General features: G+C 44.0%; 1 protein-coding gene across 9 annotated transcripts; it reads right to left on the bottom strand.

Moving 5' to 3' along the window:
• Positions 1–1,395: 1,395 nt before the first annotated feature.
• Positions 1,396–23,144, bottom strand: ZSCAN23 (zinc finger and SCAN domain containing 23). Of its 9 annotated transcripts, none has more exons than XM_064597062.1 (8): positions 22,575–23,144; positions 21,315–21,484; positions 20,670–21,109; positions 20,242–20,419; positions 13,267–16,033; positions 3,401–3,906; positions 2,839–3,181; positions 1,396–2,692 (listed from the first exon to the last, which is right to left on the bottom strand). In XM_064597062.1, the coding sequence occupies exons 6-8, from the start codon at positions 3,827–3,829 to the stop codon at positions 2,046–2,048; spliced, it is 1,419 nt and encodes a 472-aa protein (XP_064453132.1). In that variant the 5' UTR covers positions 3,830–3,906; positions 13,267–16,033; positions 20,242–20,419; positions 20,670–21,109; positions 21,315–21,484; positions 22,575–23,144; the 3' UTR covers positions 1,396–2,045. The 9 variants fall into 9 exon arrangements, with proteins under 9 accessions (XP_064453132.1, XP_054361663.1, XP_064453134.1 ...); XM_054505688.2 differs by having other exon boundaries at positions 20,680–21,109; XM_064597064.1 differs by having other exon boundaries at positions 3,034–3,181; positions 20,680–21,109.
• Between the last annotated feature and the right edge of the window lie 2,079 nt (positions 23,145–25,223).

Genomic DNA, 25,223 nt, shown 5'->3' with positions numbered 1-25,223 from the left:
AAACCGTGGGGCACCAACAAATGAAATACCGTCCACTTGTAAACAGAACGAGACGGCTCTGTTTCACGAGCACAGCGAGGTGTGGAAAAGTGCCGACAGTATCCCACCTGTCTGTGTAATAGAGGAGATAAGGGGATATACAGTCACATTTTCTTGTATTTACATAAAGAAATATTGAAGATACGTAAGATACTAGAAAAATGGCTACATATAAGGCAAAAGATAGGCTCCCTTTTAATGTTGTTCTGATTCTTGAATTGGATGAAGACGGAGTTCTCTTTCTTGAAAAGTCCCTCTAAGCAAATTCAAATTTAAAGGTTAAAAGTAATCGGGTTGCCTGGCTGGCTCTGTCGGTGGAGCACGCAGCTCTTGATCTTGGGGTTGTGAGTTGGAGCCCCACGCTGGGTGTAGAGATTACTTAAAAATAAAATAAAATAAAGTGCCCCGAATGAGGGATAAGTGGTCTTTCCTGAAACTCCACTGTTAATTGAACAGAGGAGCTGTGCATTTATTGAAACACATGGATGGGAGGCTTTGTTGAGCTAAAAAGCAAAACCTCAGTGCCCTCTAAATCTTTTAAGTTCCATATGCTAGTAATTTCTATCTGGAGATAAAATCCTTCCAGTGGCTTAGTAGAACGAACACTAGGAGTTAGAAGACAGGGTTCTAGCTCCAGCTCCATTAACTAGCTGTCCGCATAATCTTACAGCTACTTCCCAGAGCCTCCGTTTCTGTATCAATCATGTAAGGGGACAGAGAAGTGATCTCTAAGGTCCCTTACAGTGTTTCTATTAGGGTTAAGTGACCCGCTGTGTATTTGGTACTCCAATCCAGATTGTCGTCACCAGAGATTTTCCATTCTTTGTGTCCTGGGCTTAGTATAAAGTAAACACTCAATTACTGTTAAGGGAAAGAAGTTTTTTTTTATGCATAATCTTGGTGGTAATCAATAGGTAATGCTGAGAAGCATGGAGCTTATAAAAAGCAATCAACATGGAAGACTGATCATACTTTTCCACTTTTGTATGTGTTTGAAATTTTCCATAACTAAGACTTAAAGAAAGCAAAAACTGAAAATGCTTGTAAGTCACAGGAAAAACGCACAGGCCTATATTTTCGTAACAAAGATCAGAAGTGAGATATCAGATTTTTAGCTAAGTTTCTTGATCTGCACAAATTTAAAATCTTGAGCAGTATCTGCTACATCCAGCCACTGAGGTCCTAGTAACCCATGGTTGCTTCAATTTCTTGGATCCTAACTGCAGACTGAGTTACTGGAACCCTACAGAGTTCTCCTGTAGGGAAAAGCCTTTTGTGTATTTAAGGGAGGATTCATGTGCCCCCTGTTGTAGGTCAAAAAGAAATGATCACATCTTATGAAAACAGACAATAGTCAATCGTTTACAGGTTTTACTGCAATTATTTTTAAATTAATTTTTAAATACTATTTAACATAATTTTGTGTTCAGGCAGCATATAGTTTTTAAAAACTTTTTTAAAAAGTTTCTTAAGGGCGCCTGGGTGGCTCAGTCGGTTAAGCGACTGCCTTCGGCTCAGGTCATGATCCCGGGGTCCTGGGATCGAGTCCCGCATCGGGCTCCCTGCTCTGCGGGGAGCCTGCTTCTCCCTCTCCCACTCACCCTGCTTGTGTTCCCTCTCTCGCTGTGTCTCTCTCTGTCAAATAAATAAATAAAAAATCTTTAAAAAAAAAAAAAAAAAAAAAAAAAAAGTTTCTTAAAACTGGGATGAAGAAGTTTTCCTGAAGTACACCTAGAAAACCTCTTGCACCGACGTGTGTCAGACTGGAGACTATGTTGATAAAGTCACACAACAAGATTCAGTATTGCAAAGCGTGCACGTTGTTGAGCCCAGAGAACCTGACAGATGTACTTGAGATATAATGCTTCTCTCAGCATAAAAAATATGGACAATTTCGCTGGCTCTCTCGGAGCTTCCCCCTCAAGAGGATTAGACTATTTTTTACCATTACCGTGCCTCAGGGACAAAGCAGGAACCTACCCTGTGACCCTGCTAGCGGTCTGACGTCAGGAAACAGGCCCGACCTGTTCCGAGGGGCCGGCTGGACCCAGCGCGGGGTGGGTCTTCCGGTGCTGGAGGAGGTTGCAGTGGTAAATGAAGTTCTTGCCGCATTCCTCACATTCGTAAGGCCTCTCCCCGGTGTGAATTCTCTGATGCTTCATGAGGACAGAGCGCCGACTAAAGCTCTTACTGCACTGACCGCACCGGAAGGGCTTCTCCCCCGTGTGGATCCTGAGGTGATGGAAGAGGCCGGCGTTCTGACTGAAGGCTTTGCTGCAGATGCCGCACTGGTAGCGCTTCTCGCCGGTGTGGAGTCTCTGGTGCTGGAAGAGGCCTGACCGCTGGCCGAAGGCCCGGCCACACTCATCGCACTCGTAGGGCTTCTCGCCTGTGTGGGTTCGCTGGTGCTCGATCAGGATGGAATTCTGGGTGAAGCTCTTGCCACACTGACCACAGACATACGGTCTCTCCACAGAAGAGCTTGCCCGCTGCTGCCTTTCCAGTCTGCCCTCGTGGTCACAGGTGTCTCCACACTCAGGCATCCGAGCAGTGCCACCGTTCAGTTTCTGAGGTACTTCCACAGGACATCTCATTTCTTTAGAAAGCTCCCTCTTTGGAGCTAACTCCACATTCCAAGTCCCAGCCTCGTCACCTGAAATAATAAGGGGGTCACGTGAATGTTAGGTTTCCAGAGGAAAAAGGGAAAAACCAGCCGGGAGAGTGGGCGGCAGGGGACGAATAAGCACGGTTTCTGTTTTCTTTCACTTTGCCCTCGGGAAGAAGACAGGCGGACTGTACCGTTCAGTTCCAGAGGCTGTCTGCCTCTTCCGTCAGACCCAGACCTCCTGAGGGCAGGGAGCACGTCCACCTGGCTCGTCACGGGCTCCCCAGGACCAAGCACACCGCCTGGCGCACAGCAGACACCGAACACACGTGCTGAACCGATGGACCCTCGGGGTGAGGGAGGCCTCCTGAGGAAATTCTGATCCTCACCCATCTCCTGAGCCGGGCACAGCTCTCGCGAATTGCACGGACGCAGCTCTTCCAAGGGCTGGAGCCGGCCACCTGATAACTCCTGGGCTGCTCCCCGAGTTGCCTTCTCCTTCGCAAACTCTCCCTGTTCACAAGCATAGATTGGGACCTGGTGGAAATTAAGGACAGTTAGGAATCAAACATCAGAGACCTTTGGAAGGGGGCCTTCCCAGGTCCACTATATAGGAAAAGAAGAACCAAGAAACCAGCAACAAGAAAGAGGCAGAAAGATGGAGAGCCCACAACAGACCACATCACGCGCAAAGAAATCCTCCTCCTCTTCCTCTTGCTGCACTGAAACCCCACACTTGCTCCTGCAGATACAAACCTCTGTTCTCCCATCTTCCACCTGCTCTCCCGGCTCATCCAGCTCCCTCTCCAGGTCCTCCAGCGCAGTCACCGCGTCCTCCCCACTCGCTGGGCAGTGCTCCCGCACCCAGGCCTGCAGCTCCTCGGGCAGGATGGTCAGGAACTGCTCCAGCACCAGCAGCTCCACGATCTGCTCCTTGCTGTGCGTCTCGGGCCGCAGCCACTGACGGCAGAGCTCCTGGAGTCTTCGAAGAGCCTCTCGGGGCCCAGGTGTCTCCTGATAGCAGAACTGCCTGAAGCGTCTACGAAAGAGCTCTCTGGTATGAGGGTTATCTCTTGGCAGGCCAGATTCCTGCCCAGAGGCATAATCCCCCTCTTCCTCTTCTACCTTTACTGCCAGAAGTCCTTCCTGCATCTCTGAAGTCTGAAGGGCCAATGCTGTGGCCATCTTCGGCTTAACACTTCAGAAAAAGAGTCTATTCTCGATGATTCCTCTTTGATCTTTTCTTCTGGAAATCCCAAAATCTAAAAAATAATTGCAGAGAAAAAAATATTAAAATGTTGAAAATCTTTTCTGCTGGCAGGCACAGGGAGTATCTGTAACAAAGCAGTCACTGTCTAGTGAATAACACTGAATGTACGAGTAATGGTAAGGACTACGCAAATTTTTTTTTTTATTATGTTACCGATAGAATGGGAGGAGATATTTGCAAATGACATCAGATAAAGGGCTAGTATCCAAAATCTATAACGAACTCATCAAACTCACCACCCAAGGACTAGCAAATTCTGATGCAGGTGATACTGGAAGGCAAACAGAAACAGAATACCCTCCCTCCCCCAACCAGGTCCCAACACACACACACACACACACACACACAGTTTTATCAAAGGAAGGGACTATTTTGATCATCCTGAATGAATTGTCTCAAATAAGTCAGCTGGAACATAGAGGGTTTCCATTTGAATGGCAAGATAGGAGACCCAGAGTAAGTTTTCAGTTGAATGGAGGTAAACCAGCATTTTGGTGCCAAGTGGTCACAGAGGACACTAAGAATGGGAGAAAAGAGAAACAAAATGGAGAAGGGAGAGAAAGGAAAGAAGATAAAAGGACAGGATGAGGAGCAAAGGAAATGCTCTTGGGGAGGAGAGGCCCAGTCCCCCCAGTCAACTGAGGCATGGAGGAGAGAGGGCTGTTTGGGGTGGGAGAGATCTGGGATAGAGACCTGGTCCTCCAGGCACAGCCTCTGCAGGCCTATCTTTCTAGGTGGAGATAAAAGATAAAGATAAAATAAGATCATGGATAAAGAGCACAAGAGGCTGGGGCGCCTGGGTGGCTCAGTCATTAAGGTCTGCCTTTGGCTCAGGTCATGATCCCGGGGTCCTGGGATTGAGCCCCACATGGGGCTCCCTGCTCTACGGGGAGCCTGCTTCTCCCTCTCCCACTCCCCCTGCTTGTGTTCCCTCTCTCGCTGTGTCTCTGTCAAATAAATAAAATCTTAAAGAAAAAAAAAAAGCACAAGAGGCTGGGAGCTTGGTAAATTCTCAAATCTTGTAAATTACCACTATTGTTATTTTCCTTACAAATTTTATTGAAAGATTAAATGAATCCTAGTGATCAAAACACTATGGCAAAAGAATCAGAAAGTAGTCAACTGAACTGGTCTTGAATCAGAGATGTTAAAATGAAAGAAATATTGAATCTGGTATTTTAAAACAGAGGTAGACTTTGAGCTGTTTCCTGTCCTTAATTTCTTGGAAATTGTTTATTTTTGAATCTCCTTGAGGATGGAGAAGGGGCAACTGTGTGTAAAATAAAATTAATGCTCATAAAGAGACAAGTGTCTATAACCACTTAAAGCTTACGATAAAATCTTAACCAGGATAGTAATTACTGAAAGCAATTTTCTTTATAAGATTTATTTATTTATATATATATATATATATATATATATATATTTGAGAGAGAGAGAGCGCACACAGAAGGAGAGGGAGAAGCCCAACTCGGGACTCGATCCCCAGGACTCCAGGATCATGACCTGAGCCGAAGGCAGACGCTTAACTGATTGAGCCATCCAGGTGCCCCATGAAAGCAATTTTCTGAAAGAATATTATGTAGCCTAGTGATTTTGACCAGGACCCTCAGTAAAAAATATTTTATAATGAAAAAAAAAAAAAAAAAGAAAAACATTTTATATTGAGACCCAGAACACCCATATACATGTGCACATGAATGTATGTTTGTGCATGAGATACACACACACACAAGAAACTGAAATAATAATTTCACAAAACACTATGTATCCTGAATTATGTGACACATACTCCTATTTCTTAAATCTTGCTTTTTTTTTTTTTAAACCCCAAAACAAAACACCCTGGTCACAGCCTACCACATAGACTTCGTGATCCCCATGAGTCATGACCCAGAGCTTTAAAAAGTTTCCAAATTTAAGTAAAATGATTATAATTCACTGTAAATATAATCCAACACTATTCTTAGGTACTGGCACACATGGCAAAATAAAAAAAAAACTAAGGACAGTGTATTTATTATTGAACACAGCTCACACTACAAGAAAAGTTAAATCCATATTCCCACTATTAGTTATACTTATTAAGGAGGGAAAAACCACTGGGGTGGGGAAGCATCCTTCTGAGTAATCTGCAAACATAATCCCCTCCACAAATTTCTAACACGTCTGACTTCATTGACGTCTACAGTCACCACCCCAGGAAAAGTCAAGAGGGTTTTTCCCTCCAAAGACAGGATTCCTGAGCTCTTATTTTTTCCCCCAACTTTTCTTGGTGCTGACTCACTATCACTTTGAGTTCCACATTATCTTTTTCTTTCAAAACTTCTCACACAACTCATTCATTTAGCAAATATTTATTCAGAGCCCATTATATTCCAGGTATTGTTCTAGGCACTAGAAATGGCCAACAAAACAAAGTCCCTACTTTGATGGAATTTACACTCTAATTACAATATTAGTAACAGCTGACATTTATATTGCTTTTAAGGTACCAGGCATTGTACTAGATGTTTTACATATTTTAACTCACTGACTCCTTGAAACAACCGTAAGGTTTTGTTATTACCCACATGTTGACAGATGAGAAAACCGAGACCCAAACAGTTTGAGTCGCTTGCCCAGGGTCTCACATGCAGTTAGTGGTGAAGCTGCATTTCCAACTCAGCAAATCTACTTCAGAATTCATAGTCTCAACCACTACCCCACTATCTCTCCTGTATGTGGGCAGGAAGAAGGGAACAGGATGAAGGAAGGAGCCGACGGGCACAGACAGTAATGAAATAGATGTCAAACAGTGATAAATGCTATAGAGAAAAATAAAGGTAAAGGAGATGGGGAGCAGGGGGAAGAAAGGTCTCTGTATGGAGGAGTCAGGAAACTTTACCTTGCTGATAAGGTAAAGTTTGAGCAGAAACCCAAGGGACGAGAGCAGCAGTCACGTGACTATCTGGAGAAGACCTGTTCCGTGCAAAGGGAAGGTTGAGTCCTTGGAGGTAGGAGCATGCCTGGATTCTTCCAGGAACGGCCAGTTGGACCACCAACATGGCTACACAGAGAAACAAAAGGTACAGTCATGAGAGATAAAAGCAGGCTTTGGGAACAGACTGAGATGCTACCGTAAGGACTCTGCTCTAGTCTACGACATGTGGAAAGCCATCAGAGGTTTTCAGCACAGGGATGACCAAATTTTACTTACATTTACTATAAAAGTTTCACTGGCTGATGTGACAACAGACTTTGGGAAAAGTGGAAGCAGGGAGAGAAGCTATCTAATAATCTAGGGAGCAATGAGGGGGCTTAAAGCATGGTCTGCAGAGTTTGTTCTAGGGTATGGAAGTTCTGGGGTGCAAATATCAAATAGGTCAATGAAGAATATGTGCTCTCAATTAACCGAGCATGCCTTCAAAGGATTAAACACCTACTTCTGCCCTCTTGCTCTGTCAACTTTCTAGGCCCTGAAAAATGTCTTTTTCTTATTTGCTGCCCATCCACTTTGGTTTTAAGTCACAGATTTTCTATTCACAGAAAATGCAGCTGAAGCTTTGAGCTCTGCTCATAGAAAATCATTTCTGCTATATGGTGTTTCAGATTTTTACTCAGTTTCACTATGATCAATCCTCTCTATTCTCTGTATAGTCTAGGCTCCCTTTTGCTTTCCTTTCTTGATTTTGCTTCTGTGGGGTGGCCTAAAATCCCACGGCCTCACACAGCACATCGTAGCTCCTCTTTCAACCCAGTGCCTCTAAAAGGCTTCCCAATTGTTTTATAACCCTGCCCTCCTGGTCACAAACAGTTCTTAATCTCTTTTAGGTTCACCACCCCATTGTACAGGTCTTCCTCGACTTAAAATGGGGTTATGTCCTCATGAACCCATCAAAAGTTGAAAATATCACACGTTGAAAGTGTACCGAATACACCTAATCTACCAAACATCATAGCTTAGCCTCACCTACCTTAAATGTGCTCAGAACATTTATGTTAGCCTACATCGGGCAAAATCGTCTAACACAAATCCTATTTCGTAATTAAGTGTTGAAAATCTCATGTACTTTATTGAATATTGTACTGAAAGTGAGAAACAGAATGGTTGTATGGGTACAGAATGGTTGTATGTATATATCAGTTGTTTCTCATAATTTTTTCTCAAGAAAAGATCAAAACTCAAAATTCATAGTAGTGAACGTGAATCACTTTCCCATCATCGTTAAGTTGAAAAATCATTCTTCATCATTGGGGACCATCTGTACATGCCAGGTATGTAATTAGCATAATAATCTCTCGCACTTAAAAAAAACACATCTGCATTTTAAAGCTGGTTTCTCCTAGAGCCCCAGCAAGCTCAATTCTCCCAAATCTACGATGACTCTCAGGGCGAAATGCTCTTTACCAAGGATAGGCATGTAGGTGAAGACCAAGCAGCATGCAATACAAATGTGTCTTTATCATAACGTATCCCCACGCTCTCCCCTCTGATGTCACCATCTAAGGCCCCCCACTACTTACTGGATGCATCCCCACATTCCTAAGCCTGGCTCAAGACTAGTCACATCTCTAGCCCCACTTGTGGGGCCCCACTCTTGTTTTTCTCTATTCCACATGCAAAATCTGGCAGCTCCACTTAGGCTTTTCTTCTCACTATTCTTTCATCAGGCTTTCCTCATCCCTGGTCTATGCCCATGGTCTTCCCTTCTGCACTTATCCAAACCCTACCCAATTTCTGCACCTTGATTTGAATCTCACATCCTCTGAGGTCTTCCTCACCCATTCCATCCACCCTCTTCCTCCTTCCGGCTCTTAGATCATAAGCCCCACCTTTCACCCTCAGTCACAATCTATCCTGCAGTTACTTCTCATATTTAAAAAAAAAAAAACCCAAAACATACAGAATAAAGAATTCCTTCATCAGAAGTAGACACAAAGATTAGAATGGATCCTTTCAGACTTTCTCTGTCCATCTTTGAGTGCACACACACACAACACAGCTCTTATTTTTCTTATTTATCTGCAATAAGTAGAAGGTACTGTGAGGTAGCAGATCTAGTTGTGAATCCTGACTTACCAACAATGTGATCTTGGGCAAGTTACCTGAGTGATTTTTCTGACCCTCAATCTCATGTACAAAATGAGGACAACTACTCTGTAAAGCTGTCAAGGGTAGTAAATGAGATAATGCACATAAACTGGTTTTGCACACAGGCTGGCACATAATAAGCTTGCAAATCAACCACCTTCTAAAGAAATAATGTGCAATTTTTGGTTTAAGGTGGCTTAATCAATCGCAGCTACCTCCCCTTGGGGCCAAGGTCATGTTTTCCGCGGCCCAAAGCACAGCGTGGTAAGTGGGTGCGGAAACGTGCACTATACGGTGAACACACAAATAAAATCGCTGTTTCATCAAGTTTGCAGACATACTCGCGAAGACAGATCCGTCTTCGGATTCTTCTTCTCCAATCTTAAACCCTAACTGGAAGCTCAGGACTACTGAGGTCCCAAAGGTGCAGGATCAGATTCAAGTGGGAGAAGTAACCCCCTGGGTGGCGGCTGTAACGCTAACGCAGGGTCAGCGCGGCGAACAGACTCTGGAGCCAGACAGCCCGGACGTGCACGCCGACGACAGCAGCTGCATGACCCCGGGGGACTGACTTGACCTCATTTTCTCCCTCGACGTTAAAAAAGGGGGCAGATGGGGGAGCTGACCTAATAGCAGCGCCTACCACCTGGAGTTACGAGAAGTGACTGATACTCGTGAAGTGCTTTCAACGATGCCTGCCTGGAACATGACAACTGCCGTTTAAACATTCGCTACAAAAAAGGAAAATCAACACAGGAGCCTCTGCCGTCGGTGGACCAGACCACGAGAGGCCGCGGCGGAATATAAAACGACCCCTGCTCAGAGCTTAAAGTCGGGCCCCAGCAGAGAGCCCCGGACGCGGGAAAATATCCGAGGCGGCCGACAGGGTGAGCACCGAGCCGCCCGGGCCCCGGACAGGCGGCGGACCGCGGGGAAGAGACCCCGGGGCGGGGCCGGGGCCGGGCCGCCGCCCCGCCTCCCACACTGAGCCCGGCGGCGCGGCGCACACGCCGGCCCCTTCGAAGGCCCTCGGCGGAGCCCGACGCCGAAGCTCACCGGGCATCCGCGGGAGGAGAGGCCACCGGGCCAGACGGCACCACCTCCGAGTCCTTGACAACCGCAACCGAGGAGAGCCCCGCTACAAAGGCCGGAAGTGCGTCACGCGGGCCGCCTCCCGGGGACGACGCTTCCGGCCGCGTTCCTTCTAGCAAGCCCGGAGGTCTCGCGCCTCTGTGATCGCCTCGCGGAATCTCCTCTCCAGGTGGCGTGAGGCGCGGGGAGGCCGCAGGGGGGCAATTGCAATAACGCCAACTTGGCGTTTTGCACCTGTTACCTCATTCATTCTGAATAGCAACTCTGTAAGTTAGGTGCAATTATCCCCATTTAACAAATGAGGAAACTGACGTGCATTCCTTCCGCATTTGTTGTCATTCCTGAAAAGAAATAGTTTTTTGTGCACTTTACTTAATTGCACAAGATATTCCAGGCTCCTTTTATACTTTTCCTGCTCTAGACCTAGAATCCACCATTGTTCCATGAAGCTCTGATTCCTTTCAGTGGAGAATGGTATGCGGAAACCAGTAGGTAAGCTCATTGGCACTGGGATGTATCATTGCTTCTAGGCCCTATCAATGATTATATTTTCTTCAGGATTTTATAGAATGTCTCCAATTCAAATACAAGTCCACAGTTTGTTTGTTTTCATTTACACCATTGCACGTTTGTTTTTCCTTTTCCTTTCTGTTTTTCCCCACGGAAAACCTGGTTCCCAACAGCATCCATATATATTCATCCAATTTGCTCTATCTTAAAGTATAAACAAAATAGTTTCACATTTACAGTGCCGTATCACTAGCAACAATATACCTGATGTGTGGAGTTCAAAATTTCTTTGCTTGCTTTGCTTGTTTATTGGTTCTTGAACTATATCCCATTAGGGGGAGTATAGTCAGAGTACTGAATACATATATTAATTTGAATTCTTTTCTCTTTATAGTTGTTATAAACTTGATATACAGTTAGGATCATTTGTTTCTGTTTGTTTTTCCATTTCATGGTTTGTTTTCCTTTCATCCCTTTTCATTTCTTTTCTGAACATGCAAAACATTTAGTTCAAAATCTAAATGATATAAAAGGATATGTCCAGAGTTTTGCTTCCGTCCCTAACTCCTTTACTCCATATACAGTTGACCCTTGAACAACATGGGTTTGAAATGTGTGGGTTCACTTATACACAGATTTTTTTCAATAAATACAGTACAGTTCTATAAATGTGTTTTCCTTATAATTTCCTTAACATTTATTTTCCCTAGCTTACTGTATTATAAGAATACAGTGTATTATACATATAACATACAAAGTATGTGTAAATCTACTAATTATGTTACTGGTAAGACTTCTGGTCAAGAGTAGGCTGTTAGTAGTTAACTTTGGGGGAGTCAATAGTTATACATGGATTTTTGACTGCATGGGGGTCAGTACTCCAACCCCTGCATTGTTCAAGAGTCAACTGTATACTCATGCCCCATTTTCATTAGTTTTAATTTATCCTGTCTCCTGCATTGTTCAAGAGTCAACTGTATACTCATGCCCCATTTTCATTAGTTTTAATTTATCCTGTCTTTCCTTCCTCTTTCCCTTCTTCTTTCCTCTACTCTCCTTTCTCTTACAAAAATAATCACTTACCTTCTTTACCGCTATGAATTATCATATTAAATACATTCTTTTGCATCTTGCTTTATTGCTTACTAAAATAACCTGGAAATTATTTGTTCACTGAAATAACCCTCTTTTTATTTATTTATTTTTTGCAGTGGCACAATACTCCATCATGCGGCCGTACCATAATTTTTCCAACCAGTCTGTAAGGGATGGGTATTTGGATTGTTTCCAATATTTTGCTTTAACAAATAATGCTACAATGAAAAATGAAGAAAGAGGAGGGAGGAGAGAGAAAGGGGAGTGTCTTTGCAAGCATTGTATTATTTTGCACTCAACAGCAAAGTGTGAGAGTGCCTGTTTTCACATAGCCTCCCCAACTGTATGTTTTCAGGTTTTTGAATTTTGTCAATATGACAGGTCATTGGGTATTTCTTAAGCAACCACAACCCCAATGCTGAAAACCCTGTTAAAAATGGATTCATAGTATACTCCAAAAACTATAAAACATTGAGGAAAGAATTGAAGATGACACAAACAAATGCAAAGAGATTCCATGCTCATGAATTGGAAGAACAAATATTGTTAAAATGTCCATGTGATCTACTGATTTAATGCAATCTCTATCAAAATACCAACAACATTTTTCACAGAACTAGAACAAATAATATTTGTATGGGACCACAAATGACCTTGAATAGCCAAAGCAATCTTGAAAAAGAACAAAGCTGGAGGTATCACAATCCCAGATTTCAAGGTATACTACAAACTTCTAGTAATCAAAACAGTATGGCACTGGCACAAAAATAGACACATAGATCAACTGACAGAATACACAACCCAGAAATAAACCCACACATATGTGGTCAATTAACCTTTGACAAAGGAGACAAGAACATCCAATGGGGGAAAAGACAGTCTCTTCAATGAATGGTGCTGGGAAAATTGAACAGCTACATGCAAAAGAATGAAACTGGACCACTTTCTTACACCATACACAAAAATAAACTAATGGATTAAAGACCTAAATGTGAGACCCAGTACCATAAAACTCCTAGGAGAAAACATAGACAGTAATTTCTTGACATTGGACCGAGCAACATTTTTCTAGATATATCTCCTCAGGCAAGGGAAACAAAAGCAAAATTAAACTATCAAGACTACACCAAAATAATCAGCTTTTGCACAGCAAAGGAAAACATCAACAAAATAGCAAGGCAAAATACAGAATGGTAGAAGATATTTGCAAGTGACATATCCAATAAGGGGTTAATATCCAAAATATATAATTTATGCAACTCAGCACCAGAGCCCCCAAATAATCCAAGTGAAAAATGGGCAGAAGACATGAATAGACATTTTTCCACAGAAGACATACAGATGGCCAACAGACACATGAAAAGATGCTTAACATCATTAATCATCGGGAAAATGCATATCAAAACCACACTATCACTTCACATCTGTCAGAATGGCCAAGACCAAAAAGACAAGAAATAACACGTGTTGGTGAGGATGTGGAGGAAGAGGAACTCTCCATGCATTGTTGGTGGGAATGTAATTTGGTGTCACCACTGTGGAAAACACTATGGAAGTTCCTCAAAAAATTAATAGAATTACCTTATGATCCAGTACTTCCACATTTGGGTATCTGCCCAAAGAAAACAAAAACAGTAATTCAAAAAGATATATGCACCATATGTTTATTGTGACATTATTTACAATAGCCAAGATATGGAAGCAGCCCAAGTGTTTATTCATAGATATAAAAAAAAATGGATTCACAGTGCCACATGTTAGCAAAGATTATTGGAGCAATGAGAACTTTCATACGCTCTTGATGAGAGTGTAAATTGTAATACTATTTTGGGGAAACTCTTTGGCATATCTCTTAAGCTGAACACATACACATTCTATGACCCAGGAGTTTTACTTTTAGAGATAGCTACCAGAAATGAATATATATTTGCATCTAAAGACATGTCTGAGCAGCATTTTCATAGCTCTAAAGTGGAAACAACCCAAATGTCCATTAACAGTAGGATAGATACAAAAAGTAAAGTTTATCCATACAATAGAATACTATGCAACAATAAAAATGAACTACAGCTATAAGCCACAGTGATAATTTTCACAAACATAATAGTGAAAGAAGGCAGACACAAAAAGATACATACTTCATGACTCCATTTACATAAACTTCAAACTGGGAAAACTAATATCTGCTGTTGAAAGTCACAACAGGAAGGAGGATGGAGCACAAGTGGGGCTTCCTGGGAATGGGTAATGTATTTCTGGACTTTGGTGGTGCTTATGTGGGTGGTTTCACTTTATGAATTTCATTTACCCGTACGCTATAACTTGTGTATTTTTTTTTAAAGATTTTATTTATTTATTTGACAGAGAGAGAGGCAGCGAGAGAGGGAACACAAGCAGGGGGAGTGGGAGAGGGAGAAGCAGGCTTCCCGCCGAGCAGGGAGCCCGATGTGAGACTCGATCCCAGGACCTTGAGATCATGACCGGAGCCGAAGGCAGATGCTTAACGACTGAGCCACCCAGGCGCCCCTCGTGAATGTTTTTTTAAAATCAAACCATTTTACAGTTGAAGAAACCAAGGTTCAGAGAAATAAAGTATGCTGCTGAGCTCAGCGGAGCTGGGACTTAAATCCAGGTTTCCTGATCAGGTAGCTTCCTTAGCCCTGAAGGATCCTTTAGCTAGGAATCTTTGCATATGGGTCTTAAAGGGGCCATTCTTTTGTTGCAAGCTTAACACAGTGTTCATTAGACAAAAATATAGTTACTAAATAGTAATACTTAGATACATATGTATGATAATCTTCTTACTTGGCTATCCCACAAATGCTTCTCAAATAGAAGTGGAGATATATATATAAAAATATATATATATATATATAATTTTTTTTTAAGATTTTATGTATTTATTTGTCAGAGAGAGAGCGCACAAGCAGAGGGAGCAGCAGGCGGAGGGGGAAGCAGGCTCCCCACTGAGCAAGGAGCCTGATGTGGGACTCAATCCCAGGAACCTGGGAACATGACCTGAGCTAAAGGCAGACGCTTCACCAACTCAGTCACCCAGGCATCCCGGAGATATAGATATTTTAAAGTCGAAAGAGACCTAAAATTATTATACAAGCTCTAAGGTCATTATATAGAAATATGGAGTGTTTTATTTAAATAAGGTGATTTATAAAATAGAACAGATCAGAAAAATTTGGAACACATCTAAAATTATGTTCTCTCTCTCCCTCTATATATGTTTTATGTGTGTGTGTATATACATTAATCTCTCCAAATAGACAATATAAATAAGTGAAAATAATTCTCAAATTAGGGAGGTAGGAATCTAGAGGAATTTTTTTTCTTTAAAAAATATCCTTTAGGGGCGCTTGATTGGGTGTGTGTTAAGTGTCTGCCTTAGGCTCAGGTCATGATCTCAGAAACCTGGAATCAAGCCCCACATAGGGCATCCAACTCAGCGGCGAGTCTGCTTCTCCCTCTCGCTCCGCTTCTCTGCCTGCTTGTGCTCTCTCTCAAATAAATCAAATCTTTAAAAATATCCCTTATTACCAAATTAAAATGGATTTAAACTGTATTTTTTTCACAAGTCTTTTTAATATCATTAAAAGAAGCCTGTTAAGTTTAAGGGATCTCCAACTCAGGAGTTTTACATATTCTCATTCCCCACTTCCCGCTTTTTCTTCTTGCTCTATTCTCCTAATCTCTTAATATCCATACACCACTGTATCTCCTAGTTCTAATTTTGTTTCTTGCACCCTTTACCATTCATTCATTCATATGTAGATCAGTTTTTTAGCACACATTTAACAATTCAGAGCTCAAAATATTTAGGACTGTTGGCACAGATTGTTTGCCTACCAAATAAGTATTCTTTTTTATTAGATGACAGGACTCCAATTTTTATGTGTACAATGGCCCCTGGAATTACATTTCCTAGCTACTTTTTTATTTATTTATTTGAGAGATTGAGAAAGAAAAGGAGCAGGGGGAAGGAGATTCCCCAGTAGCAGCGAGCCCAATGTGGGGGCTTGATCCCAGGACTCAGGGATCATGATCTGAGCTGAAGGCAGATGCTTCACGGACTGAGCCACCCACACGCCCCTTTTTCCTAGCTACTCTTGCAGCTACGTGTGGTCATGTGACTCAATTCTGGCTAATTAAATATAAGAGGAAATGTGTGCATTCTGAGAAGGCTCCATGAAAGACCCCGAGTTAGCTGAGAGAATCCCTTTTATGCCCTTCCTGCTGACTGGAATGCAGAGTTGATGGCTGGTGCTTCAGCAGCCACAGGAAGAGAAGAAGCTGCATGCAGAAGATGACGTGAGAGGAACCTGGATCCCCGATGACCCTACAAATAAACCACCAACCATAAATGATCTGCTTTTAGACTTCTTTTACATGAGAAATACACCGTGTGAATTTTTCAGATTTTTGTTACTAGCAGCTGATCATAAATTCTGACATATGGGGTCTGCTCCTTGACTTAGTTTTAGATACATACGTATGATAATCTTACTCAGCTATTCCACCTCTTATGTGAGATGCTTCTCAAATATGGAGGTGGAAATATATTTTAAAGTCTAAAGTGGCCTAAAATTATTATACAAGCCAAAAGGTGATTATATAGAAATATGGAGTGTTATTTTTTTTTTTTTTAAGATTTTATTTATTTATTTGACAGAGAGAGAAATAGCGAGAGCAGGAACACAAGCAGGGGGAATGGGAGAGGGAGAAGCAGGCTTCTTGCCGAGCAGGGAGCCCAATGTGGGACTCGATCCCAGGACCCTGGGATCATGACCTGAGCCGAAGGCAGACGCTTAACAACTGAGCCACCCAGGCACCCCGGAGTGTTATTTTCAAATAAGGGTGACAGATCAGAAAAATTTGAAACATATTATCTAAAATTATGTTCTCTAACCTTAAAAAACTAGGGTTTTCTTTTCCTTTTTGTGTTAAATGTGATCCTATCATCTCTGACTGAACTATCTCTGCTTCCTCCCCCAAACACAGATATTTAGGAAACACAATTTGGAGAAAGGGTAGAGAATTAGTCAGCAATGATGCCTATGGTGCCAGAATGAATGTATATGGTCAGGGAAAAAAGGGGAGAGAGAACAGGTGAAAAGTGGCATTGTATTCAGTAATTCATCACCCACTCGGTAAATTATGTCAAAAATGTCAGTCAACCCAGGCTCAAGTGTCCATAGCTTGCGTTACCCTCCAAGGTTGTTACACTTGGAAGTTTGAGCTCTCCCTTGAAACCTGGGGGAAGTTAGGGTCTGTCCATTTATAAGTACACTGGCTAATCAATATAAAAAGGATAGCTCTACCATTAACAGTAATAGCAGACTTAATAGAAATGACAGATAATAATACCCTCAGGGTCACTTGGTCCCTGAAATAAGTCACCTCCCATGTGGGAGCCATGCTAAAGGGGAGTATTCTCTAGTTTATCCAGTTTAACCTCCCAGTGGTATACTCTTTTTGATCCCTGCTACCCATCTTCTAATCCAGGAGAGTAGCTGTATTTTCTTTTGACTTGAATCATCCTCTGCTGTTTGGGGAAGACCTCACAACTCCTCTCCAGAACCAACCTATTTTATTTTTCTCTGCATTAACATAATGGTGCCTGAACAAGGAGCATGTCTTGGGACCATCCCAAGTGGATGTGCAGTGCACGGGGGCACCACTGGACAGGAGGTCCCTCCATCTGCCATTGCAGTGTGGCTTCTATCTGGGTCAGCACTGCAGCCTCTGTCCTCTGGAAGGGTGACCAGTGCCTCAGTGAACACTCACTGTTCTCCAGTGCTCCAGAAAGGGGCTGTCCTTCTCTTCCTGAAGGAGCAAGATCTTACTTTTAGAAGGTAATCCTGATGGTCACCAAGTTAACTGAAAGCACACAAACCTTCGGTGCTCTTAAGTGTAGGTACTCAACAGGGTCATTAGTCTTTAAGCCATGCCATTTTTAGTGGAACATTAGGAACACTGTTATACAACCTCTTGGAGGCTCAGCACCCAGAAAACATCCTTATTCTAAATGGGGTTAGTCAGACATATGTAAAACTTTCCCAACAAAGGAAAAGAGGGCATTCAGGACATGAGCAGGGAAGACAAAGACATGGAAGCCTGAGTGTACTCGGGGTGGCTGGGCAAAATGAGACCAATACAACAGAGCTGCTGGACAGTGAAGGAAAATAACATTGGAAATCCTGGGACAAATTTATGGAGGACACTCCTGAATGTTTACTTTCATTGTGAATAGGATGAAACTGACCATTCTGAAGCTTTGCACTTTTAATTAACTAGCGTTCAGGCCTTGAAACACAATGGGGTTGGCTCATTCGAAAGAGGGAGAATCTACTCTGTGGGTACTCTGATGTCAGAGGAGATTGGGAAAGTGACATATTGTAAGTTCTCACACGGCTCATCTAAATTCTGCCAGGAACAAATGCTGCTCAACATTTTTACAATAATTTAAGCAACGTGGTTTTGATTAGTTGTGTTTTTTTGTTTTGTTTTGTTTTAATGTTGAAATGAGACCTGACCTCTGTTTGAAGGACTTTCCATACTTATTACACACATAGAGTTTTTGTTGTGGATTCTCTGGTGTTCAGTGAGATGTGAGCTCAGACAGAGGGCCTTCCCACACTTGTCACATTCATAGGGTTTCTCCCCAGTGTGAATTCTGTGGTATCTGTTAAGGTCAGAACTTCCACTGAAGGCTTTTCCACAATCATCACATTTGTAGGGTTCTTCTCCTGTATGAATTCACTGATGTTTAGTGAGGTTTGAACTTTCCCTGAAGGCCTTCCCACAGTCAGTGCACTGGTAACATTTTATTAAGCTATGGTATCTCTGATGCTGAGCAAGTCCCGTGCTGTTACTGAAGTTTTACCACAATCACTGCCCTCATACGGTTCCTCCCCATTGTGATTTCTCTGATGTTTAATAAGAACTGAGCCCTGACTAAAACTTTTACCACACTTATTACACTGACACAGTTTTTCATCCGTGTGAATTATGAGGTGCTTAAAAAGAGTTGTGTTTTGACTAAAGGCTCTCCCTCACTCTTGACACTGAAAGAGCTTTTCCCTTGTGTGGATTTTCTGATGTCCAAGAAGACTGATGCTATGCATGAAGCTTTTCCCACACTGATCGCATCTGTGTTGTTGTCCTTCCTCTGAATTTCCTTGATGGCTGCCAACCTGTGCTTGCATTCATGAAGGTCTCCAAAATGGGTCCCCCGGAAAATGTTCCTGCCTCTGCAAATTCTACGGAGTATCATCTTCTGTGATTCCATTCCTTTGAATACTCCCTGCTTTCCAGCCAATTTCCCAGTCTCAGGCTTGGTCTCACTATCTAAAATAGGAAATGGATCATTCAAACATCTTTTATTTAAGCTTTTTATTATGGCACATTTTAGACATACATAGAAGTAAACAAAACGGAAATGTCATCTGTTCGAACTGACAGAATATTACACCCCAAGGGACCATTTTTCTCTTTTTTAGTCATGTTGCCCCAACAATCGATCAATATCTCTTCAGCTCAATTAAGGAAGGAAAGCGCTAGAGAGGAAAGGTGAAACAGACATGTTCTGGAATAAATAACCTATGTCCTAGTCACTAAGGTAGGATCAGGAACAATCTTTATCACGAAAAGGGCACAAATTATTAAAGAGTTTGTTAAAAGTCTAAGTGTATAAAGAGTACTTCAAACTGCATTCAAATACAATTATAGAGGAAAGGCAAAAGTGTATTTATTCTATTGGTTGGAAAGAAAATTCTTTGTCTTAATCTTCCCCCAAAGAGGACATTGTTTGCAGATTCAGTGTAAACCAATAATTACCTTATATTAACTAAGATCAGTATTCCTTTATGAACACAATTGAAAAATACAGTTTTAGTGAAATTTGGCCTGAGAGAGATAAATGTCCCACTGAACTCATTAAAATGAAGATTCCACCTGAACTCAAAGGAAATACTGGAAAAGGACGGATTTCTTGGCTGTTCTGGTCACTTTATTGCTATTTTCTGGACAGACTGTGAAGGGGATCAGGATGTAAGGAGGGGGGTAGCTTTGTAAATGGGAAACACATCTGATATGTAGAGAATGTGGAAAGGAAAAGGTACCAAATGTACACTGGAGTGACATGTAGGGGAAGGGACCAGCGTGAAAAGAGGAGGGAATTTAATGTGGAAGAAGACAGGAGAAATGCAGTCAACGTGAAAGGTTTTAAAGGTGGCTTCATCGCAGATGGGTTGATAAAACTTAGAGGGTAGGGCAAGACACTGAGGCGGCCACTGTAAAGGAGATCATAAAGGAGAAGCAACAGGATGATGTGATCATTCAGTGCTTTAATAAAAAGCAAAGATGGGTATGTGAAAAGCAAATAAAATAAAAACCTTTTTAAAAGGCCAAGAATAAAGGTTGTACTTTGTAAAAAGAGAGGTAGGTAAGCCAGCGAGGATTTGGGGTGAGGGTTAGACACATTCATGATTAAGCTGTAAAGGATGGCTTTGATTAGCCAAGCAGGAGCCCGCTACCCTAACCCACCTTCCCAGATCAGTTCCTCCTCTTACTCTTCACCTCTCTCGTAGGGAAGGGGCTCCAGAGAGGCATCCTTGAGCAGAGTCTCCATGTGCTGGCGCTGATAACTTGGTGACTGGGGTGTGGCTCCCAGGGACATCACCTCCTCCCAGAGCACTTCCTGTCCATCTGCTTGGAATGTGCCCTGGAGACAAGGAGGAAGCATTGGGCTTGGGAAGAAGCTGCTGTTGAGAACTAGAACTAAAACCTTAGGAAACATTTCCCAGGGAGAAACAGGACAGGGAAAAAGGACTCAACAGGCTTAGGAGAGATGAGACAGAAAAAGGAACCAACAGAAACAATGAAGCATCGATGGGGACAAAAGCTCACAGCTGCCCTCACTGCTTTCTTATGAACTTAACCAGTAGATGCTGCTTGTTGCCACCACAGAATACCTCTTCCCACCTGAAATCCCGGATCATCAGACTCTCTTCCAACATAGCCTCATCTCCATTCAGTGGATGCTGCTCCCACACCTGGGCCTGCAGCTCCTCGGGCAGGATGGTCAGGAACTGCTCCAGCACCAGCAGCTCCATGATCTGCTCCTTGCTGTGGGTCTCGGGCCGCCGCCACTGACGGCAGAGCTCCCGGAGCCGGCTCAGCGCCTCTGCGGTCCAGATGTCTCCTGGTAGCAGAACTGCCTGAAACACTGGCCGAAGACCTCCTGACAGGACTGGCTGTTCTTCTGCAAGTCAATTTCTTGTACAAAAAAGTTATCCTCCTCCACCTTTACTATCACAGGTTCTTGTTCTCCATCCTGGATGATGAGAACTGCAGCCATTTTCTCTCAGGGGAGGGGTGCCTGCAGATGGCTTTATACTCCGAGGAGAGTCCCCTTCACAAAATAGAGACCAGTATTAAGATGAAAAATTGCACCAGTTAAAATCTATTATGTACTATTAAAGGCTGCCCAGGACACTTTAAGAAAAACACAACAGAAGAGGTTTTTGAAATTTTGCTAACAGTGATGTAGATGACTTGAGGATCTGACATTCTTGGTAATGAAAATTTATAGGACTATTTTAGAAATTAAGAGTAACCTTTTTCCGGGGCGCCTGGGTGGCTCAGTTGGTTAAGTGACTGCCTTCGGCTCAGGTCATGATGCCGGGGTCCCGGGATCGAGTCCTGCATAGGGCTCCCTGCTCAGCGGGGGGTCTGCTTCTCCCTCTGACCCTCTTCCCTCTCGTGCTCTCTGAATCTCATTCGCTCTCTTTCAAATAAATAAATAAATAAAATCTTTAAAAAAAAAAAAAGAGTAACCTTTTTCCTACGAATCCTCGCTGTGGTCACTCTACTCCAGTGAAATCCTCTTCCATTTTAGACTTGTCAATGCATTCCACCTGCTTGGAATGCTCTTACCCAGATATTAGCATGGGACATTCCCTCATTTCATAACAGCACGCTCAAAAACCATTTCCTCGAGAAAACATTTCTAGAGCGTCCTACATAAAGTGGCTCTCCAACCACCTCCACCCTCTGACCCTTACGACATTGTTCCACCGCCTGACGTCACATGCTACTTGTTGCCCCCACGATAACATAAGCAGGGCTTCATCTGCTCTGTACCCTGCACTACGGTATTGCCAAAACCCTGCCCGATACGCGCTAAGTCATCAGTAACTATGCTGAAAAAAGACCAACGAAATGCATCAACTCGGGCGCCTGGGCGGCTCAGTTGGTTAAGCGACTGCCTTCGGCTCAGGTCATGATCCTGGAGTCCCGGGATCGGGTCCCGCATCCGGCGCCCTGCTCGGCCGGGAGCCTGCTTCTCCCTCTGACCCTCCCCCCTCTCATGTGCTCTCTCTCTCTCATTCTCTCTCTGTCAAATAATAAATAAAATCTTTATAAAAAAAAATAATAAAGTTTCATTGGGCGCCTGGGTGGCTCAGTCGGTTAGGCGACTGCCTTCGGCTCAGGTCATGATCCTGGAGTCCCGCATCGGGCTCCCTGCTCGGCGGGGAGTCTGCTTCTCCCTCTGACCCTCCTCCCTCTCATGCTCTCTGTCTCTCATTCTCTCTCAAATAAATAAATAAAATCTTTAAAAAAAAAAAAAAAAGAAATGCATCAACTCCAACACTTTCTCAGAACTCGTTCGGGAATTGTTTATACTGGGTGATAAATACGATCAGACAAATACAGCAGCGAAAACATTAACTACAATAGGTCCACAACCCCCTTTCCACAACTGTGAACTCCCCCAATGCTCTGAAAACCGGAAGTATTTCCCTGAAGTCACCTGAAGGCAATACTCAAAGTAACAACTATATTAGTAACAAAACGCGTCCTGAAATGACACGAACCTTACAGTCTTGGTGGGAACAGTCCTGTTTCGTGACAGAACTACGAGTCCGTCTGTGGGCTGCCCCAGACTCCTGGGGCGCCAGGCATTCGAAACACCATACAAGCACCGTGCTTTAAAAAAAAATCCCCAAACTCGGGTTCCGGAAACACTTCCGACCCCAGGGACTGGAGAAAAGCTCCGTTTTCTGTACGTCAGGGACCCACCAGATTGCAGGAAAGCCGCCCGTCTCACACTCCGAAGTCCTCCGCTTCGCGACGGCGCTGGAGGCCGGAGCCGCCGAGGCGGGCCGGGGGCGGGGAGGCGTTCACCAGAGACCCACCTCCGGCCGCCCGCACGGCCCGCGGGGCCTCACTCCTGCGGCGCCGGGCGCGAGAGCGGGCCCCTCAGCCCCGGCGACCGCGGCCACAGCCCGGGCCCACCCTCCCGGAAGCCGGAAACGCGCTCCCGGAAGTGCGCCGTGCCCCTCTAGGAGCTCCCGCCTCTATGGTCCGTGGCCGCCCCGGGGCCGCTGAGAGGGCCTCGCCCGCGTTTGTCTTCCTCTCTCCACCTGCCGCCATCCCGACGTCGGCCCCGCCCCTTCCCCCGCGTGCGTGGTTCTCCCAGCGTGCGCGCTTCCGCGTCTGCGCCCTGCTCTCGTAAGCACGCGGACGTGCGCGCTTCCGCGTCTGCGCCCTGCTCACGTAAGCACGCGGACGTGCGCGCTTCCGTGCGAGTGTAGCGTGTGTGCTTCGGAGCGGGACGGGGGCCTCCTGTTGCTGTCGTGCTGCGGGTTGTCGGGGAGCAGGAATCCCGCGTGCCCTCCGAGGTCCTTGTAGGCGGACGAAGAACCAAACCGACGTTGTTAGGGTGGCTGGTGACGCGGGTGGCGGAGATTGCAGCCAGGGCGGAGCGACCAGCGGGACAGTTCGCTCACTCTCCGTGGAGGACAGGGGCCAGGCAGCTGGCGAGACGTCGGGCTGGGCCTTTGAAGGGTGTGCGGGGCTGCAGCTGCGCCCGTGGGGGTGGGGGAGGCGCTCGTTCGTGGCCAGGCCGGGCGGCGGGTGGCCCTGCCCGGGGCTCCTCCGGGATGTGGGTTGTGGTCAGGCTAGAGAAGAACAGGTTTTGTGGTTGAGGTCTATTTTCCCGAATGTAGGGCACCGTGACCCAGAAAAACAGAGGTGGGGCCAAGTGCGGACACCTGTGAGTTTTGTCCGTAAGGTGGCTGGGGAAGGGGGGGCTTTGAATAGACTTTTTTCAGAGATTAACCAGAGAAGATCAAATTTGATACCGTACAAGCGGGAAAGCCAGACAGACGTGAAACTCCAGAGACAGTCAAGCAAAATGAGGTATAAATGTCATCCTCAATTAAGGAGAACCTAGTAGGGGTCTGGGACTTCAAAGGGAAGGAATGCAATTCTCAGGAAGATGAAAGAAGAGTAAATGTTTGATAAACAAATGTTTTCACGGCCACTCAGAAACAATGGGACATAGAGGATTTTGGTCAAACAGGCCTTGCTAGGTTCCGCCCTGTCCAGCGTCCCTAGTTCATACCATAATGTGGTTATCCATGGTGACAGCTCTCTTCCTGGAGCAGGACCTCTATCTAAATTCTTTTTAGCCAGTTATGAGGGAGGTAAAGAACTTTTCCAGAATCTGCTGGGTTTCAATTGCTTTTTAAAAAAGATTTTATTTACATTACATTAAATATTTAAATTCAGTTAGTTAACATATACTGACTGTATTATTAATTCCAGGAGTGGAATCTAGTGATTCATCAGTTGCATATAACACCGTGTGCTCATTAAACCCACTGTCCTCCTTAATGCCGATCACCCAGTTACCCCCTCGCCCTACCCACCTCCCCTCCAGCAACCTTAACTCAAAATAATCTTCATGCCTAGGAGGCCCATCTTGGGGCAGCCCCTACATGATCCAGTTACTTAATGTCTCTGTGCCTCATTTTCATTTTCTGTAAAATAAGAATAATAGTACAGACAGTTATGAGTATTGAATGATTAACGTAAAGAGCCCCTGTGGCCAGGTAGATCCTTCCAAGTCATCTGGAATAATTCTTAAGCATTATTTTTAATGGTCTTAAGGCACTTATTTTAATAGTTAATTTACTATCAGGAGGCATACGAAAATATATTTCTATTTTTTTGTTGTGAACAAGTCTGCAATATTTATCCTTTTTTTGCAATATTTATTCTTATGCATGATCTCTTCTGCATGCACAGATGATTTTATTTCTAGGGGATAGGTTCTCACAAGATTGCTGGATGGACGAATATATGTATATTCGCCCAAGGCGGAGGCTGTTTTTGTGGGACTGAGCCCTTAAATTGTGGAGTCTATGCTAACTCTAGATAGTTAGTGTCAGAATTGAATTGAATTGTAGGCCACCCAGTTGGGGTCAGAGAATTGGCTGGTGTGGAAAAAACCCCAACATACTTGGTGTCAGAAGTGGTGTAGGTAAACACAGCACATGAAGGCTTTCTTGACTTTCGGGTATGATTTTGGTGAAACATAAAGGAGGATATATTTTAGATTATTGTTGGACTTTTCCATTCAGAATAAAGCATCATTTTCTCATATTCTTTTGGACAAAATGGCCCCCCTGAGAAGTCTCCTCAAAGCTCCTTTAACATCCTTGTTCCTCGGGGTGTAG

This window comes from Mirounga angustirostris, unplaced genomic scaffold (genome assembly GCF_029215605.1).
Source record: "Mirounga angustirostris isolate CCGP_5_RB_7025 unplaced genomic scaffold, mMirAng1.0.hap1 SCAF_8, whole genome shotgun sequence".
Lineage (NCBI taxonomy): Eukaryota > Metazoa > Chordata > Mammalia > Carnivora > Phocidae > Mirounga > Mirounga angustirostris.
Note: the sequence above shows the minus strand (reverse complement) of the source record. Positions and strands in the feature narration are given on the sequence as shown.